The sequence below is a fragment of the Rutidosis leptorrhynchoides genome, chromosome 9, assembly GCF_046630445.1.
Source record: "Rutidosis leptorrhynchoides isolate AG116_Rl617_1_P2 chromosome 9, CSIRO_AGI_Rlap_v1, whole genome shotgun sequence".
In the NCBI taxonomy this organism is placed as follows: Eukaryota; Viridiplantae; Streptophyta; class Magnoliopsida; order Asterales; family Asteraceae; genus Rutidosis; species Rutidosis leptorrhynchoides.
In genome coordinates this window covers 324,760,010-324,779,087 of record NC_092341.1, presented here as the reverse complement: position 1 = coordinate 324,779,087, position 19,078 = coordinate 324,760,010, and the positions used below count along the sequence as shown (strand labels likewise).

General features: G+C 34.6%; 1 protein-coding gene across 1 annotated transcript; it reads left to right on the top strand.

Moving 5' to 3' along the window:
* Positions 1 to 12,143: 12,143 nt before the first annotated feature.
* On the top strand, positions 12,144 to 18,872 carry LOC139867017 (aluminum-activated malate transporter 5-like). Its single transcript, XM_071855326.1, has 6 exons — positions 12,144 to 12,345; positions 16,961 to 17,098; positions 17,215 to 17,478; positions 17,595 to 17,731; positions 17,828 to 17,974; positions 18,189 to 18,872. Exons 1-6 carry the CDS (start codon positions 12,183 to 12,185, stop codon positions 18,870 to 18,872), a joined length of 1,533 nt encoding a protein of 510 aa, XP_071711427.1. The 5' UTR covers positions 12,144 to 12,182.
* Positions 18,873 to 19,078: the final 206 nt, after the last annotated feature.

Genomic DNA, 19,078 nt, shown 5'->3' with positions numbered 1-19,078 from the left:
CATGGATTTCATCACTAAATTGCCAAGGACTGCAAGTGGTTTTGATACTATTTGGGTAATATTTGATCGTCTCACCAAATCAGCACACTTCCTGCCAATAAGAGAAGATGACAAGATGGAGAAGTTAGCACGACTGTATTTGAAGGAAGTCGTCTCCAGACATGGAATACCAATCTCTATTATCTCTGATAGGGATGGCAGATTTATTTCAAGATTCTGGCAGACATTACAACAAGCATTAGGAACTCATCTAGACATGAGTACTGCCTATCATCCACAAACTGATGGGCAGAGCGAAAGGACGATACAAACGCTTGAAGACATTCTACGAGCATGTGTTATTGATTTCGGAAATAGTTGGGATCGACATCTACCGTTAGCAGAATTTTCCTACAACAACAGCTACCATTCAAGCATTGAGATGGCGCCATTTGAAGCACTTTATGGTAGAAAGTGCAGGTCTCTGATTTGTAGGAGTGAAGTGGGGGATAGACAGATTACGAGTCCAGAGATAATACAAGAAACTACCGAGAAGATCATCCAAATTCAACAACGGTTGAAAACCGCCCAAAGTCGACAAAAGAGCTACGCCGACATTAAAAGAAAAGATATAGAATTTGAAATTGGAGAGATGGTCATGCTTAAGGTTGCACCTTGGAAAGGCGTTGTTCGATTTGGTAAATGAGGGAAATTAAATCCAAGGTATATAGGACCATTCAAGATTATTCATCGTGTCGGACCAGTAGCTTACCGACTTGAATTACCACAACAACTCGCGGCTGTACATAACACTTTCCACGTCTCAAATTTGAAGAAATGTTTTACTAAAGAAGATCTCACTATTCCATTAGACGAAATCCAAATCAAAGAAAAACATCAATTCGTCGAAGAACCCGTCGAAATAATGGATCATGAGGTTAAAAGACTTATGCAAAACAATATATCAATTGTTAAAGTTCGATGGAATGCTCGTAGAGGACCTGAGTTCACCTGGGAATGAGAAGATCAGATGAAGAAGAAATATCCGCACTTATTTCTAGAAGATACGTCAACACCTCCAACTGCTTAAAATTTCGGGACGAAATTTATTTAACGGGTAGGTACTGTAGTGACCCGAACTTTTCCATGTTTATATATATTAAATAAAATTGTTATTTACATGATTAAGTGTTTCCAACATGTTAAGAAATCAAACTTGTTAAGACTTGATTAATTGAAATAGGTTTCATATAGACAATTGACCACCCAAGTTGACCGGTGATTTACGAACGTTAAAACTTGTAAAAACTATATGATGACATATATATGATTATATATATATAGTTAACATGATATTATGATAAGTAAGTATCTCATTAGGTATTTTAACAATGAGTTATATACATAAAATTGAGTTTATTGAATTAAGAAACTCGAAACGATATATATAACGATTATCGTTATAACAACGTCTCACTAAATACATATGAATCATATTAAGATATTGTTACACTATATTTAATCATGATAAATGATAAGTAAACATGTCATTAAGTATATTAACAATGAACTACATATGTAAAAACAAGACTACTAACTTAATGATTTCGAAACGAGGCATATATGTAACGATTATCGTTGTAACGACATTTAATTGTATATATATCATATTAAGATATATTAATACATCATAATATCATGTTAATGTAATAATTTAACATCTAATTTTATATAATAAACAATGGGTTAACAACACTTAACAAGATCGTTAACCTAAAGGTTTCAAAACAACACTTACATGTAACGACTAACGATGACTTAACGACTCAGTTAAAATGTATATACATGTAGTGTTTTAATATGTATTCATACACTTTTGAAAGACTTCAAGACACTTATAAAAATACTTCTACTTAACAAAAATGCTTACAATTACATCCTCGTTCAGTTTCATCAACAATTCTACTCGTATGCACCCGTATTCGTACTCGACTCGTACAATACACAGCTTTTAGACGTATGTACTATTGGTATACACACTCCAATGATCAGCTCTTAGCAGCCTATGTGAGTCACCTAACACATATGGGAACCATCATTTGGCAACTAGCATGAAATATCTCATAAAATTACAAAAATATTAGTAATCATTCATGACTTATTTACATGTAAACAAAATTACACATCCTTTATATCTAATCCATATACAAACGAGCAAAAACACCTACAAACACTTTCATTCTTCAATTTTCTTCATCTAATTGATATCTCTCAAGTTCTATCTTCAAGTTCTAAGTGTTCTTCATAAATTCTATAAGTTCTAGTTTCATAAAATCAAGAATACTTCCAAGTTTTCTAGCTTACTTCCAATCTTGTAAAGTGATCATCCAACCTCAAGAAATCTTTCTTATTTACAGTAAGATATCTTTCTAATACAAGGTAATACTCATATTCAATCTTTGATTCAATTTCTATAACTATAACAATCTTATTTCGAGTGGAAATCTTACTTGAACTTGTTTTCATGTCATGATTCTGCTTCAAGAACTTTCAAGCCATCCAAGGATCCTTTGAAGCTAGATCTATTTTTCTCATTTCCAGTAGGTTTATCCACAAAACCTGAGGTAGTAATGATGTTCATAACATCATTCGATTCATATATATAAAACTACCTTATTCGAAGGTTTAAACATGAAATCGCTAGAACATAGTTTAGTTAATTTTAAACTTGTTCGTAAACAAAAGTTAATCCTTATAAGTTGACTTTTAAAATCAACTAAACACATGTTCTATATCTATATGATATGCTAACTTAATGATTTAAAACCTGGAAATACGAAAAACACCGTAAAACCGGACATACGCTGTCGTAGTAACACCGCGGGCTGTTTTGGGTTTGATAATTAAAAACTATGATAAAATCTGATTTAAAAGTTTTTCTTCTGGGAAAATGATTTTTCTTATGAACATGAAACTATATCCAAAAATTATGGTTAAACCCAAAGTGGAAGTATGTTTTTCAAAATGGTCATCAAGACGTCGTTCTTTCGACTGAAATGACTACCTCTTACAAAAATGACTTGTAACTTATATTTCTGACTATAAACCTATACTTTTTCTATTTAGATTCATAAAATAGATTTTAATATGAAACCATAGCAATTTGATTCACTCAAAACGGATTTAACACGAAGAAGTTATGGGTAAAACAAGATTGGATATTTTTTTGATTGTTGTAGCTACGGGAAATATTGTAACAATTCTATACAAATCATATCCTAGCTAACTTATATTGTATTATACATGTATTATAATTTATTATGTAATCTTGGGATACCATAGACACGTATACAAATGTTTTGACATATCATATCGACCCATGTATATATATTATTTGGAACAACCATAGACACTCTATATGCAGTAATGTTTGAGTTAGCTATACAGGGTTGAGTTTGATTCCAAAAATATATATACTTTGAGTTGTGATCTAGCCTGAGACTTGTATGCACTGGGTTGTGGATTGATTCAAGATAATATATATCAATTTATTTCTGTACATCTAACTATGGACAACTAGTTGTAGGTTACTAACGAGGACAGCTGACTTAATAAACTTAAAATATCAAAATGTATTAAAAATGTTGTAAATATATTTTGAACATACTTTGATATATATATGTATATATTTGTTATAGGTTCGTGAATTGACCAGTGACCAAGTCTTACTCCCGACGAAGTAAAAATCTGTGAAAGTGAGTTATAGTCCCACTTTTAAAAATCTAATATTTTGGAATGAGAATACATGCAGTTTTATAAATGTTTTACGAAATAGACACAAGTAATTGAAACTACATTATATGGGTGAATGATCGAAGCCAAATATGCCCCTTTTGTTTGGTAACCTAAGAATTAGTAAACCGATCTACTAATTGACGCGAATCCTAAAGATAGATCTATTGGGCCTAACGAACCCCATCCAAAGTACCGGATGCTTTAGTACTTCGAATTCATTTTTATCATGTCCGAAGGATTTCTCGAAATGATAGGGGATATTCTTATATGCATCTTGTTAATGTCGGTTACCAGGTGTTCACCATATGAATGAATTTTATCTCTATGTATGGTATGTATATTGAAATATGAAATCTTGTGGTCTATTATTATTATGATTTGATAATATATAGGTTAAACCTATAACTCACCAACATTTTTGTTGACGTTTTAAGCATGTTTATTCTCAGGTGATTATTAAGAGCTTTCGCTGTTGCATACTAAAATAAGGACAAGATTTGGAGTCCATGCTTGTATGATATTGTGTAAAAACTGCATTCAAGAAACTTATTTTTGATGTAATATATTCTTATTGTAAACCATTATGTAATGGTCGTGTGTAAACGGTATATTTTAGATTATCATTACTTGATAATCTACGTAATGCTTTTTAAATCTTTATCGATAAAATAAAGGTTATGGTTGTTTTAAAAATGAATACAGTCTTTGAAAAACGTCTCATATAGAGGTCAAAACCTCGCGACGAAATCAATTAATATGGAACGTTTATAATCAATATGAACGGGACATTTCATTACCTGTGCTGGAACTATGTTTTGAATAGTTTGGAGAATTCTCTCTATAACGTGTACTGCACAATAGAGATTGCCAAAGAATTATGGGAGACTTTAGAGCGAAAGTACAAGACTGAAGATGCTGGTACCAAGAAATGGGTAGTAGCTAAATTCTTGGACTTTAAGATGGTTGACTCTAAGACTGTTATGAGTCAAATCCAAGAATTACAAGTCATTATTCATGACATACATGCGGAAAAATGGTAATCAGTCAGGGTTTCCAAGTTGCAGCTATGATTGAGAAACTGCCACCAAGCTGGGTTGATTTCAAAAATTATTTGAAACATAAGCGAAAGGAAATGACCGTTGAAGACCTTGTGGTCCGTCTTCCTATTGAGGAAGACAACAAAGTTGCTCTTAAAAGGAGCATTACCCCTGTTTTAGCAAAGGTTAATATTGTTGAACACGGTCAAACCTCAAAAGGCAGCAAGAGCAAAGGGAAGACTGAGAAGAGTAACAAAGGAAAAGGGTTCAAGTTTGGACCTAAAGGGGGTGTTGCCAAGAAGAAAAATTTCTATGGAAAATGCTTTAATTGTGACCAGCCGGGTCATCGTGCTGATCAGTACACTAAGCCAAAGAAATACACTTTTAAACAAGCTAACATGGTTGATGATGCTGACAACCTGGTTGCTATGGTTTCTGACCTCACTATTATGATTTTCGAGGTTAATCTGGTTGGTTCTAATACTAGAGAGTGGTGGGTTGATACTGGGGCTACCCGTCATGTGTGTGCTGGTAAGAGCCTCTTTAAAACTTTCAAAGAGGTTACTAGTGGAGATAATATGTTTATGGGAAACTCTGCTACAGCTGATATCAATGGTGAAGGAAATGTGATCCTGAAAATGACCTCTGGAAAGGAACTTACTTTGACTAATGTGTTGTATGTTCCTGATATTCGTAAGAGTCTTGTGTCTGGGTGGTTATTGAATAATTTTGGCTTTAGACTTGTGTTTGAGTCTGATAAGTTCGTGTTATTATGTTGGTAAGGGTTATGCCCTTAATGGCATGTTTAAGCTAAATGCAATGGTTATTAACACTGAAGCTAATAAAACAAGTACTACTTCTATTTATTTGCTTGTGTCTTCTAATGTGTGGCATGGTAGACTAGGTCATGTTAATTTTAATTCCATTCGTCGCTTAATTAAATTGAATTGCATACCAACGTTACACATTGACTAAAACTATAAATGTAAAACATGTGTTGAAGCCAAATTAACAAGATCATCCTTCAAATCGGTTGAACGAATAACCGAACCCCTTGATGTGATTCACACTGATGTGTGTGATTTGAAATCCATTCAAACGAGGAATGGAAACAAGTACTTCATTACGTTTATCGATGATAGCATGAAGTATTGTTATGTTTACTTATTGAAAAGTAAAGATGAAGCAATTGAGAAATTTATTGCTTATAAAAATGAAGTTGAGAATCAACTTGAACGGAAAATCAAGGTTATCCTCAGTGATAGAGGTGGCGAATATGTTGCACCTTTTGCTGAATTTTGTGCGCAAAATGGCATTAGACATGAATTCACTACACCTTACTCACCCCAATCAAATGGCACTGCTGAAAGAAAGAATAGAACCTTGAAAGAAATGGTGAATGCCATGTTGGTGAGTTCGGGTATAAGCCAGTCAATGTGGGGGGATGCCATCCTATCGACAAACTATCTTTTAAATAAGATACCCCAAAAGAAAAGGGATGAAACCCCATACGAGTTATGGTGGAAAAGAAAACCATCATATGAGTACCTCAAAGTGTGGGGGTGCCTAGCAAAGGTAGCTGTTCCACTACCTAAGGCACAAAAGATAGGGTCAAAGACTGTTGACTGCATATTTATTGGATATGCTGAACACAGTACGGCTTATCGGTTCCTTGTGCATGAATCCAAAATTTCGGATATACATAAAGGTTCGATCATGGAATCGAGAAATGCTTCGTTCTTTGAAAATGTATTTTCGTGCATTGCAAATGAACATGTTGAAGTTGAGACACCTCATGAACAAGTTCATGAGGAACTAGTAGAATCTGAGGAAGAAGAGCTTGAGCTGAGACGAAGCAAAAGATCAAGGACAGAAAAATCATTCGGTCCTGATTTTCACACTTACATGGTTGAAAATGAACCTACAACTTACCGTGAAGCGGTGTCTTCCTCTGAAGGACCTCAATGGAAGGAGTCCATTAAAAGTGAAATAGATTCTATTTTACAAAACCATACTTGGGAGTTAGTGGATCTTCCTCTGGGATGCAAGCCACTAGGTTATCGATGGATCTTCAAGAAGAAGTTAAATCCGGATGGTACCATTGATAAGTATAAGGCAAGGTTGGTGATCAAAGGTTATAGACAACGAGAAGGTCTAGATTACTTTGATACATATTCGCCTGTAACGCGAATAACCTCAATCAGGTTGGTACTTGCCATTGCTGCCATTAGAAACTTGGAAGTACATCAAATGGATGTGAAAACCGCTTTCCTAAACGGAAATCTCGAAGAAGAGATTTACATGGAACAACCCGCGGGGTTTAAAGCGCCTGGACAAGAAAGGAAAGTTTGTAAACTCGTTAAGTCCTTGTATGGACTAAAACAAGCTCCCAAACAATGGCACCAGAAGTTTGATCATGTCATGCTTGGTTTAGGATTTAAGATCAATGAATGTGACAAGTGTGTTTATGTGAAAGACACACCAGATGGATATGTTATCCTTTGTCTATATGTATATGATATGCTCATTGCTGGTAGTAATGAGAAGATGATTAAATCTACAAAAGACATGTTAAAATCGAAGTTTGACATGAAAGACATGGGTTTGGCAGATGTGATATTGGGAATAAAAATCACACGAACCCAAAGTAGACTTGTTCTAAGTTAAACCCATTATGTGGATAAAATTCTTGAGAAGTTCAATGCAAATGACTCTAATGTAGCTAGAACTCCCATTGACACGAGTCAACATCTAGCTAAGAACAGAGGAGAACCTGTTAACCAATTAGAGTACTCAAGAATTGTTGGCAGCTTAATGTATCTAATGAGTTGTACTCGACCCGACTTAGCATATGCTGTAAGCAAGCTAAGTAGATACACGAGTAATCCAAGTACATCTCACTGGAGGTGTATGACAAGGTTACTCCGGTACTTAAGATACACTAGGGATTACGGGCTGCATTAAAACAGATATCCTGCAGTGATTGAAGGTCATTGTGATGCAAACTGGATATCTGATACAAATGATTCCAGAGCGACAAGTGGATATGTATTCACACTTGGAGGTGCTGCTATATCGTGGAAATCGTCTAAACAAACGGTTATTGCTAGATCCACGATGGAATCAGAATTCATCGCTTTAGACAAAGCTGGTGAAGAGGCAGAATGGCTACGTCAATTCGTTGAAGATATACCAAGATGGTCTAAACCGGTGTCGGCCATAAGTATACATTGTGATAGCCAATCGGCGATTGGTAGAGCTCATAGCATAATGTATAATGGTAAGAATAGACATATACGACGTAGACATAATACAGTACGACAACTAATCTCTACAGGAATTATCACTATTGACTATGTGAAGTCAAAGGATAATATTGCGGATCCGCTGATAAAAGGATTAAGCGGAGAGTTAGTGTATAAGTCATGCATGGAAATTGGACTAAAGCCCATGAAAGGCTAAGTTTAAATGAAGGAAAACCTAACTCAGTTGACTGGAGATCCCAATATCTGAGTTCAATAGGACAACCTACTTGTATGAACTGGCGAAGTCACTGTGGGGGAGTTAAATTACTAGACTAGCAACCCCTACACTCTTTAAAGGGAGTTTACTAATTAAGAGTAGACTTCCTAGTCCGTTCCTAAAAGTGACAAGTAAGAGGATAAGCCTATGGTTTTTAATGATTCAACTGAAATAACTATGCGTGGTTAATCAGTAGCCACGATGTGGTGAATCACCTATGTGAGAGAGAAGTGGGGTTGCTTCAAAGGGTATTGTTGGGGCACAATATTTGATAAGCTCTCGCAGAACCAGGCGAATGTTCATGACCATAACGAACATAACTATGAGGACTTGACTTTGTCAGGGAGAGTCTTGTGTGAAGCGTATTGTCGCCTACACAAACGACAGACGAGCTCAAAGACATCGTCGTCTACTCAGAGCCAGTAGACTAAGTGCGTTTCATAAGCGAAGGTTCAAAGGGGTAACACCTACCTATCGTATGCAAGATTCAACTGCTGAAATTTAATCGGAAGATTGTTGTTTCTGAGAGCGATCTCCATTCATGTGGGGGATTGTTGGAAATTTTGGATAAAACAAATGGTTTTTACCAAACTTTGGACACATATTAATATATAATAACGTAATACATATTAGTAGTTATTTAGTGAATTTTGTAGTCCTTGACGAGGACTTTAAAACGAGCTAAAGGGTGTCCAAAACGGATAGAATGTGAATGAGATATCGAGTCTCAATGTTGTGTGTTTGATGCAAAATTATGGAAATCTAGTGGAATGCATCTTGTTCCACATAGGAGTGGAGAGAGACTTATGAGAGGTATATAAGTTCTTATCTCCAAACCTATGTCAAGACCTTATGCCATATTTTACTCTAGCACCTACTCTCGCGCAGGGGGGGTTGCAAAAACTTGGGATTTCCTGTGATCCAATGGGCGTGCCCGCACGACCTGCAGACACGAATGCAGCTTCGAAAATTCCGGCCCGTGCGAGGCCTGTTTTTGCAATACGATTTATTTTTGGTCCGTACAGTTGTAGTTGGATCATGATTGTCTAACTTGGTGATGAGCTGTTAGAGACCCACAACAAGTGATTGATTAAATGCCCACTCACTTGTTGGAATGATTGAGTGGAATGGTTGATCATGATATAATATATATCATTAAGCTGGAATGATTACCCACTCACTTGTTGGAATGATTAAGCTGCAACTTTTCTGTAAATAAATAGTGCCTCAATTTGCAGAAACAAGACACACAACAAAAAACCTGCAACTACACGGTACACGAATTTGTTCCATCTCAGTTTCACGCATCCGACTCTTTTTCAGGCAAGTGTTATAAGTCCGGCAGTACGCTGCTTCGAACCGGTGTACCCTGGGAACAGACGACGAATCTGTTTAAGGGAATTGTGTGAAACACAAGCCCGGTTCATCCATTCAATTCGGTTTGATCGTTTTTACGTTTCAGCTTATTGTTATGTTTACAATTATATTGCAATGCATTTATATGTTCTCAGTTTCGTATATACCTATTTTATAACAAATCGTCCCCATATTCAGCCCTGACCCGCAGACCCGAATCCAGTTTAAAAAATGTCGGGTCGATTCAAAAAAATGTTGGGTTTCAAACTTTTCCATCGGTTAAGGACCGGTGATTATAGTCTTTAGAACCGATTTATTTAGTTAACTGATAAAAACAACGTTTATTTATTTGTTTTACAAAACTGGAAGTATAATAATTTATAATTTATCTAAATAATATCAAATTTACATTTACGTTTGTTTCACGTCTAATATTTAATTTTCATGTCTTTGACGTCTAATACGTCGGTTGGCAGGTGTTTCACGTCTAATATTTAATTTGCATGTGCTTCACGTCCAAAACCGTGACTCTAGTTTAACTTTGAAGAGAATTGAAATTAAAAGTAATTCTTGTTTTCACGTCTAATATTTCAAGTTTTGTTTCAATGTCAAAATGATTATCAAATTTAAATGATTGTATATAAATATCGAATAATAATACAAACTTATATTGTTATTTTTAAATTTTATTATGGTTATTAATAAAATTGAAATTTCATTTGGGTCGGGTATAAGGGTTTATATTTAAACTCATCACCATATCCGAACCCGCAAATGAACTTAAAACTCGGCTCACAATCTGAATATCCAGACCTGAACCTGGCCTAAAAGTGCCGGGTTTCGGGTTTACTCATCAGGTGCGGGTCTTTATGCCATCCCTAAGTCTAATTTATAATTTACGACTCCAATCACTAGGCTATTGTGAGGTGGTCAATGAATTAATAATACTATTAAAATCTTAATACGAGTATTATTATTAACATATATACTCCGTACTACTATTAGCATATTGGAGTATATATTTTTTATCATGGCCGGCCATAAATAATATATACAAATTCTTAATATCTATAGGTCCAGCCCATTGATCTAGCGATACCACCTACTCATCTTGCTTCCATCATGCATTATAATTCTCCGGCTACCACTATCACCGTTTACCACCCAGTGGCGAAGCCAGGATTCCAGATGAATGATGTCATAAAATAATATTAAAATGTATAAGATCCTACAAATTTAATTGACAAATGCTGATTAAGTAATAATAACATTAAAAAATCAAGTTAACTTCTAACACATATGTGCTCGACTATATTTCATTCATTGGAAACGATCCATAACGGCTCCATCTTTAACACTATCAAGTGCTTCTCAATCTATAACACCAATAAAATAGCCGTTCATAAATTCACCATTCATTCAATTACGCAAATATGATTTTACAAGTTGTATTGTCGAAAAATACCTCTATACCGTTGCACTTGCAACAGGCAAAACCAAGTCAAGCTTTAATAATTCATAGACATAAGTCGCATAACGATATAAAATATGTTTTTCGGTGTCAAACATCAATCTAACAAGAGAGCCCTTTTAAGTTCTATAGTTTTTCATCTCGATGCACAACCTCACATTAGATGTCAAGTTCACGCTTTTAAGGATCCTTTGGCATCGAAGGAGTAGAGTTAGATTCGAAAAATAAATTGTTTCGTTGTAGAATAGATTGTACAAATACAAAGTTAAATACTAGTACATGATATAAACTAGAAATTTGGAACAAGATTATGCTTTATACCTAAAACGTAAAAAATACAATGAAGATTACCTCAATCGAAATATAAGAATTTTAATGGTAGGTATTGTCTCACTGTTGATGTAATGGAAAGTTGATGTAATGGAAAAATCTCTAAGATGATTTGCGTTTGTCATACCCTAAATATAAATTAGAAATAGCCACATCAAGTGACTTATTTTTGGCAAATGCATCAAATTATGGATTCTGCATTATTTTAATGTATACGTTCCAATACCAATTTTAAGCCGCCGAAATATCAGCTCATAAAATAAGGTTTTGTTGAATGAGTTTTATTGAAAATGGGATGGGATGGGATGGTGTCAATTCTTAACAAACTAGATTTTTTGACTATTAATTTCAATACTATAATCCCTAAAAACAAATTTAATTGGTGTCATATGACCCCATTAACTAACATATACCTCCGCCATTTGCCGCCAAACCCATTCCTCAAATCAACGTGAGATCGTCATCATTACTAATTTACTACTCTTTCATGAACCACCAAATTATACTAAAGTGAAATACAAATTTGGATCTATATGTCGCCTACTTTATTATACACAAGTAGAGAAAGATTGTTATCTCCAAATGGTTATAGCGACTCAAGTAGTGCCATGGAGATTGGCAAACCATCGTTTCTTGATGGGATCAATAAATGGTGGAAGGATGTTCGAATAGTTCTTCATAAGGCTTATGAAATGGGTCGTTCGGATCCAAAAAAGCCCATATTTGCTCTTAAAACGGGCTTGGCGATTGCAATTGTTTCTGCACTTTTATTTGTTTCGGGGTCTCTTTCTTATGTTGGCGACAATATAATTTGGGCGATCCTCACTGTTGTCCTCATCTTCGAGTTTACTGTAGGTAAGTAATAACTTTACTTGTTTCTTGTTTATCGTTGATGTATTATGTAGTTTTTGTTTGCATGATCAATAATGATCACTAACAAGGGCTCCGATGCGTACATAAAAGTTTTTACTATATAACTGTATATATTCAATAAAAGTCGTTAAAAAACCTAACATAACTCAATAGATAATAATAATCAGTTTCAACGTAACAAACATTTTTAACAAATGTAGACAAAACATACACTATTAACTAATTGTATATAATGTACTCCGTATATATGATATAATGTAAGTAACAAAATAAAAGAAAAAGTTGTTATAAAACATTATTAAAAAAGTTAAGAAAATAATTACTTCATATAATGAAAATAATTACTTCGTCTAAAATAAATTAGATGGCTTGTATAAATAAAAAATGAAGTTGGAAAGTGTCATGACTTAAAAAATATATATATATAAATAATTAGAAAGGGAGAAAATTGGAAATTAGGAGAGGTTAAAATCCAAAAAAAAAAAAAAATCTGGAGAGTTCAAAGTGTAAAAAAATTGGGAAGGGGAAATTGAAAATATGTGGGCTAGAATTTGACAAAAACATGTGCATTGTTAAAGTATAAATTTTTGATATATTGAAAGAAAAATAGGTTAGAGAAATAGGTTAGCAGTGAATAGTAAAACCATTTGGAAATTAAGAGAGGTTAAAATTGAAAAAAGAATTTTAGAGAGTTCAAAGTGTAAAAAAATTGGGAAGGGAAAACTGAAAATATGTGGGTGCTAATATTTGACAAAAACATGTGCATTATTAAAGTATAAATTTTCGATATACTTAAAGAAAAATAGGTTAGAGAAATAGGTTAGCAGTGAATAGTAAAACCATGCCTAATGGTCCAACCCGAATCTATCACCTCAACTTTGAGCTTAGTGCCAAACCACTAATGATTGATTATATGTATTGTAAGGGTGCAAATCAAGTCCCACATAGGTCACGGGACAAAATAAATGTATGCATATAAGTTTAAGAGGAACTCCCTCTACTACCAATTGGTTTTAAAGAAATGAGAGACTCTTGACTTATATTGTTGGACCTGTTGTTGAGCTATACGATCCTACAAGTGGTATCAAGAACTTAGGCTCGTATTTTCGGCAACAATAGCGGAAAAGAGTGATATGAAGATTGATGACTGATTTTAGCTTTTGGAAGATGCAAATTGAAGACTTTCTTTCTCAAAAGAAACTTTACCAACCCTCAAATGGTATTAAACCGGAATATATGGGGTAAGGCGAGTGAGACTTGTTGGATAGGTAAGCCATGAGGGTTATTAGACTTTCTCTGGCCAAGAACGTTGCTTACAACATTGTGGGTCAAACCACAACCGCGAGATTGATTGTTGCTCTATCCAACATGTATGAAAAGCCATCCACTTTGAACAAAGTTTTCTTGATTCGACGAGTGGTGAATGTTAGGATGATGGAGGCTTCCTCGACGGCGGATCGTGTGAGTGAATTTAATTTGATTTTAAACTGGTTAAAATCGGTTGACATTAAATTCGATGATGAGTTCGAGTGATTTGATTCTTAGCGAAGGTATTTGAAGGAAAAATTCAAACATGAGTTCTGGCTCGGTTCTAAGTGTTAGTCGAGGAAGAGCTAGGTCAAGGAGTCCATCAAGGAGCAAAAATGTGGTGTGTTAGAATTGTCAACAAGTTGGTCACTATAAGTCAAAGTGTCCAAGTCTTAAGTCGGGTGGGAGTGTGGTGACTACGGTGATCGAGGATGCGTTGATGTGCCAATATGAGGTTCTTAACGAATCTTGGGTATTAGATTCGGGTGCCTGGTATCATGCTACCCTATACATAAACGATGTGACTTTCAAGTTGTATTTCGGTAGGGTTCGAGTTGTGAATGAGAGTACTCTTGATGTTGTGGGTATTGGTAATCTTGTGGTTAGACACTTGGATTATGCTTGGATCAAGAGGAACATGAGGTTCATCCCCAAGCTCACAAGAAGATAAATCTCGGTTGGGCAATTGTAAGATGATATGTGTTATGTTCTATTTGGAAATCAAAGGTGGACGGTGTTTAAAGGAGGTCTCGTAGTTGCTCGCGGGTACAAGAGGGGGAACCATATATATGGTTGAGGAGTTAATACGTGGTTTTGTAGGTGTCGAGAATCCTAGCAATCTAATGAGTTCTGAAATTGCCGAGAGGTCTTGTTTGAGTGGTAGCTCAAGAAAAGTCGAAACTAGTGGAGACTCGGGTCGAATTGGGCACACTAGAGTCTTCGTTTCTTCAGGTAGATCTTCTCAAATGGCAACTTTGTTGTGATCGACCGAAGAGGATGAACCCCGCGCTTCAGACCCGCTTGAACTTCACCCATGTGATTAGAGTACGCAACAGATTTACTCGCATAACCTCGAATAATTAGATCAACTTGGTTCAAGATGTTAACACTGTCATGCAAAACACCATCTCGAGTATAGACGTTTTGACTAACCTTCCAGATGAAATCCGTTCCAAAAGTAATTCGTTAAGATCACAATCTTGTACAATATTTATTTTGAAAAACAAAGTACATTATATTGTATTAATTTTCATTTACTTTACACATGACATAATATCAGTCATCTCATGTATTAAAAGTGCAAATAGAAAATGGCTGATAGTCTAGCGGTAGTAGCGATATGTGAAGAGCTCTTTAATCAAAAAGTTATAGGTTTGAATTCTGTAGTGAATATTATTCGTGGATTAGTTTGTGTTGCGTGTGAAGAGTCTTGTCGTTTGAAGTAAAATGCAAATTGACTAGATCTACTTCTAATAAGGAATGTTCAATGAACTTGTTGGGTTTAATTGGTTCGATTTATTGACTTATTTAAAATTTTGAGAACAATATCAAAACCTAATCAAAAATTGAATTTATATGTCAAGATTGAACTGAAATCGAACCGAATTCATATTCGGTCCTAGTTTTATTTAAAATCAAAAACAAACAAAATTAAAAATCTATTCAAAACATACTTCTATATACAAAGTTACAATAAAAATATGTAGAATTATATTATACAAACTGTATAAATGTAAAGTAAGCGCTACTTTCAATCAAATTCGAGTTTACATATGATGAAGAAAGTATTAATATATATGTGTGTGTGTCTGTGAATATCAAATTCTAACAAACAAATTTATTTCATAATCACATGATAAATAATTTTCTTAAGTTTTTAAAGAAAACTAAATTATCCAATAATTTTCAACCGAATTCGACAATCACACACATATATATTAAGGAGTAATATAATTATAAATATAGTTTTATTACATTTAGTTTTGATTTCAGTCTAATTGAATACAAGAAAATCAAAATCTAAAAACCTAACCGTAAACGGAATATCAAATTCGATTTCGATTATAATCGTATCAGATTAGACTTCGGTTATAATCGATTCGAAATCATTTTTTAAATAGAGTTGTACTTAAGTGATTTGAATTATATTCGACATTCGGAGTAAAAAGTTAAATATTGGACAAAGTTTTTAATGAATTATATGAGTGGTCTAAACTTGTTATGTCTGTGTATTATCGCTAAAATTTATTCGTCCAAAGTTTACTCCCTTCGCGCATGGTGGTGTGCGTGTGTGTATCCCCATTTTCAGCTAAAACATAATACTATATAGAATAAGGGACAAATTGTCGAGAAAACGATAAGCCCTAGAAAATTTACAATCACAAACGAACGACCTAGATTTCTAAAAAATCGCTTTGGGTATACAGTTATTGGTGCGTGTGAAAGTTTAAAACTAGAATGTGCGGCCTTATAAAAAAGCAACACGCATGGTGCATGTTTATGAATGGTTAGTGCGTGCTTGGGTAGCCACGTGCTTGTAAACCTTAATTACTCATTGACAAGCATCACGTACCATGTCATACGCATTATACGTGGTACGTGATGCATAGACAGAAGATATATCTTGTAATTTTAATTTTTTAAAGACATATTGTTAAAGACTTTCGAAAATGGAGTTATGTTGACCAATTTTTTAATAACCTTCGAATTAACAACTAATCCCAAAAGCACAAACCAAACCATCAAAGCTTACCACACACTAACGATAAAACAATAAGAAATCAATAAAAGTTCTTAGTTGATGAATATTTCTTTTGATTTTTGAGGTTCATGTTTTTTATGAATCTTTACTTTGGTAAAAAAATTTCTTGATTTTCATACATGCTTCCTACTTTCTGAAAAATAATAATAATAATAACAAACACAATTGTTTTTATCAAAATGTGGCGGGAAATATTGGTTCCACGTCACCTAAAGAAAGAGGCGAGAAAGGGTATTCAGAGTTAGGGTTCTATCCTGAATCTTATATCACCAACACTAACAATGAAGATGGCATGTCATTTGTCGACATGGTCAAAAGATGCTTATAAAACGGGTCGATCCAACCCTAGACAGTTTATATTTGCTGCTAAATCTGGTTTACCACTTGCTCTTGTTAGCTACCATAAATACTTAGTTTGAATCTTTATCACGTATGTAAGTAGTGATCATAATGGATGATGTCAGTGACCTATTTAATTTCACCTGATTAATTATGATCCTAACGATGTTCAAACCGGCCCCTATGTAGGAGCAACACTTAGCAAAGGATATAACCGTGCTTTGGGGACAATTTCTGCAGTTGTTTTTGCATTAGCTACTGCACAAATATCTACATGGTCCGGGGAGTGGCAAGAGGTTGTGATTGTAGTCAGCTTCTTTATAATAGGTCACTATCCATATCTTTTCCATAGCTAACTTAAAAATTATTATTAGTAGTAATAATATAATATAAAGTGTACCGGATACTCATATTTAGGTTGTTGTTTTCTTTTGTATGTTCAGGATCTATTTCCAGCTATGTGAAACTCTACCCCACAATGAAAGCATATGAATATGCGTTTAGAGTCTTTACGTTGACTTTTTGTATACTACTTGTATCGGGTACATCAGATTTTGTTCAAGCAGCTCTTTCTAGATTGTTGTTGATCGGAGTAGGGTCATGTGTGTGTTTGGTTGTAAATTTGTGTGTTTATCCGATTTGGGCTGGTGATGATCTGCATAAATCGATTGTCAAGAATTTTAGGGGCGTTGCTACTTCTTTAGAAGGTAAATATTAAATAAAAAACCATTATGTATCACTCTTGTTCGATATACAATATGGGTAGTATTAGTTTTAGTTATTAGTTTCTAAAGCATTAATCCTTTTTACTTTGCTTTTGCAGGATGTGTTACTACTTACTTTCAACATTTTGGGTACGAAAGGATATCATCAAAGATTCTTGTATATCAAGCATCTGATGATCCGTTGTATAGTGGATATAGATCGGTAGTACAGTCTAGTAGTCAAGAAGATGCTCTGGTACGGTTTATATTGTTTGTTTTTATTTATTTAATTATAACAAGGGTATGTTATTACTAGCGATTAGCTAACGTTTATTTATTTTTAATTTTGAAGCTGGCGTTTGCTGTCTGGGAACCGCCTCATGGACGTTACAAAATGTTGAAATATCCATGGAGTAATTATGTCAAAGTTAGCGGTGCACTCAGGCATTGTGCCCTTATGGTCATGGCAATGCATGGTTGTATACTTGCAGAAATACAGGTAATTATAAAGTTAGTTATTCTTGTTTGTTGACGGTTAAGTTTGGATCTTTATACCAATTCAGATAGACTTGTGCTCGTTGGAAATTATAATCCATTTTCTTGATTAGACATATTATATTATTATGTAGATTGCAATATTTGTCTGATCTAAGCTATTAAAGCCTTCAAGTTGCATTATCTAAAGCTTTATGTTTATACTTACGCGTATATAGGCGCCATCTGAACTAAGAGACGTGTTCAAAAATGAGATCCAAAAGGTTGGCGCTGAAGGTGCGAGAATATTACGTGAGCTAGGAAACAAATTGGAAAAGATGGAAAATTTAAGCCCAGATATTGACTTGCTCGATAAAGTGCACGAGGCTGCTGAGGAGTTGCAGATGAAGATTGACCAAAAATCTTACCATTTAGTCAACTCAGAAAAATGGGCAGCTGGTAAACAACCGAAAGAGTTTGCAGATCTCGATCGTCTTCAAGATCTAAAAGAAGATGATATGAAACCAAATGTTATCAACTCTTTAAGTGAAGCAAACCTAAAACCATTATTTCCGCCCTTAGACAGTAATGTTACAAATGTGTCGAACCATCCTTCAATGGTGCACTGGGGTTCAGCTGAAGATATGTTGAAACATCAAGTGCAATGGCCTTCGCAGTTATCAGTTCTTGGTGACCAAATTTTAAACGTTCGTGAAGTGAAGACTTATGAAAGTGCGAGTGCATTATCACTTGCCACTTACACGTCTTTATTGATTGAGTTTGTTGCAAGGCTTCAAAATCTTGTAACTGCTTTTGAAGAACTTAGTGACAAGGCTAAATTTAGTGACCCTGCAAATCCTCTTGAAGCCAAGGAGGCGATTAGTCTTTGGACTAAGCTTCTTAAGTGTGTTGGCATTAAGTGATTTTCGAGTTTAAACTTGTAGTTGGGGGGACCAAAACTGACTCGTTTGTGAGAGTTGTGTCTGGTCGTATTTTGTGTTACATTTTGGTGCTTGTTTTTGCTGTGTTGAATCAAGTATTGTGTATTGTAATTATAAAGATCGAGATGAAGATGGGGCATTTTTTTTTGTTGTGCATTAATTTTTTTGAAAATGTAGTAGTAAAGTTA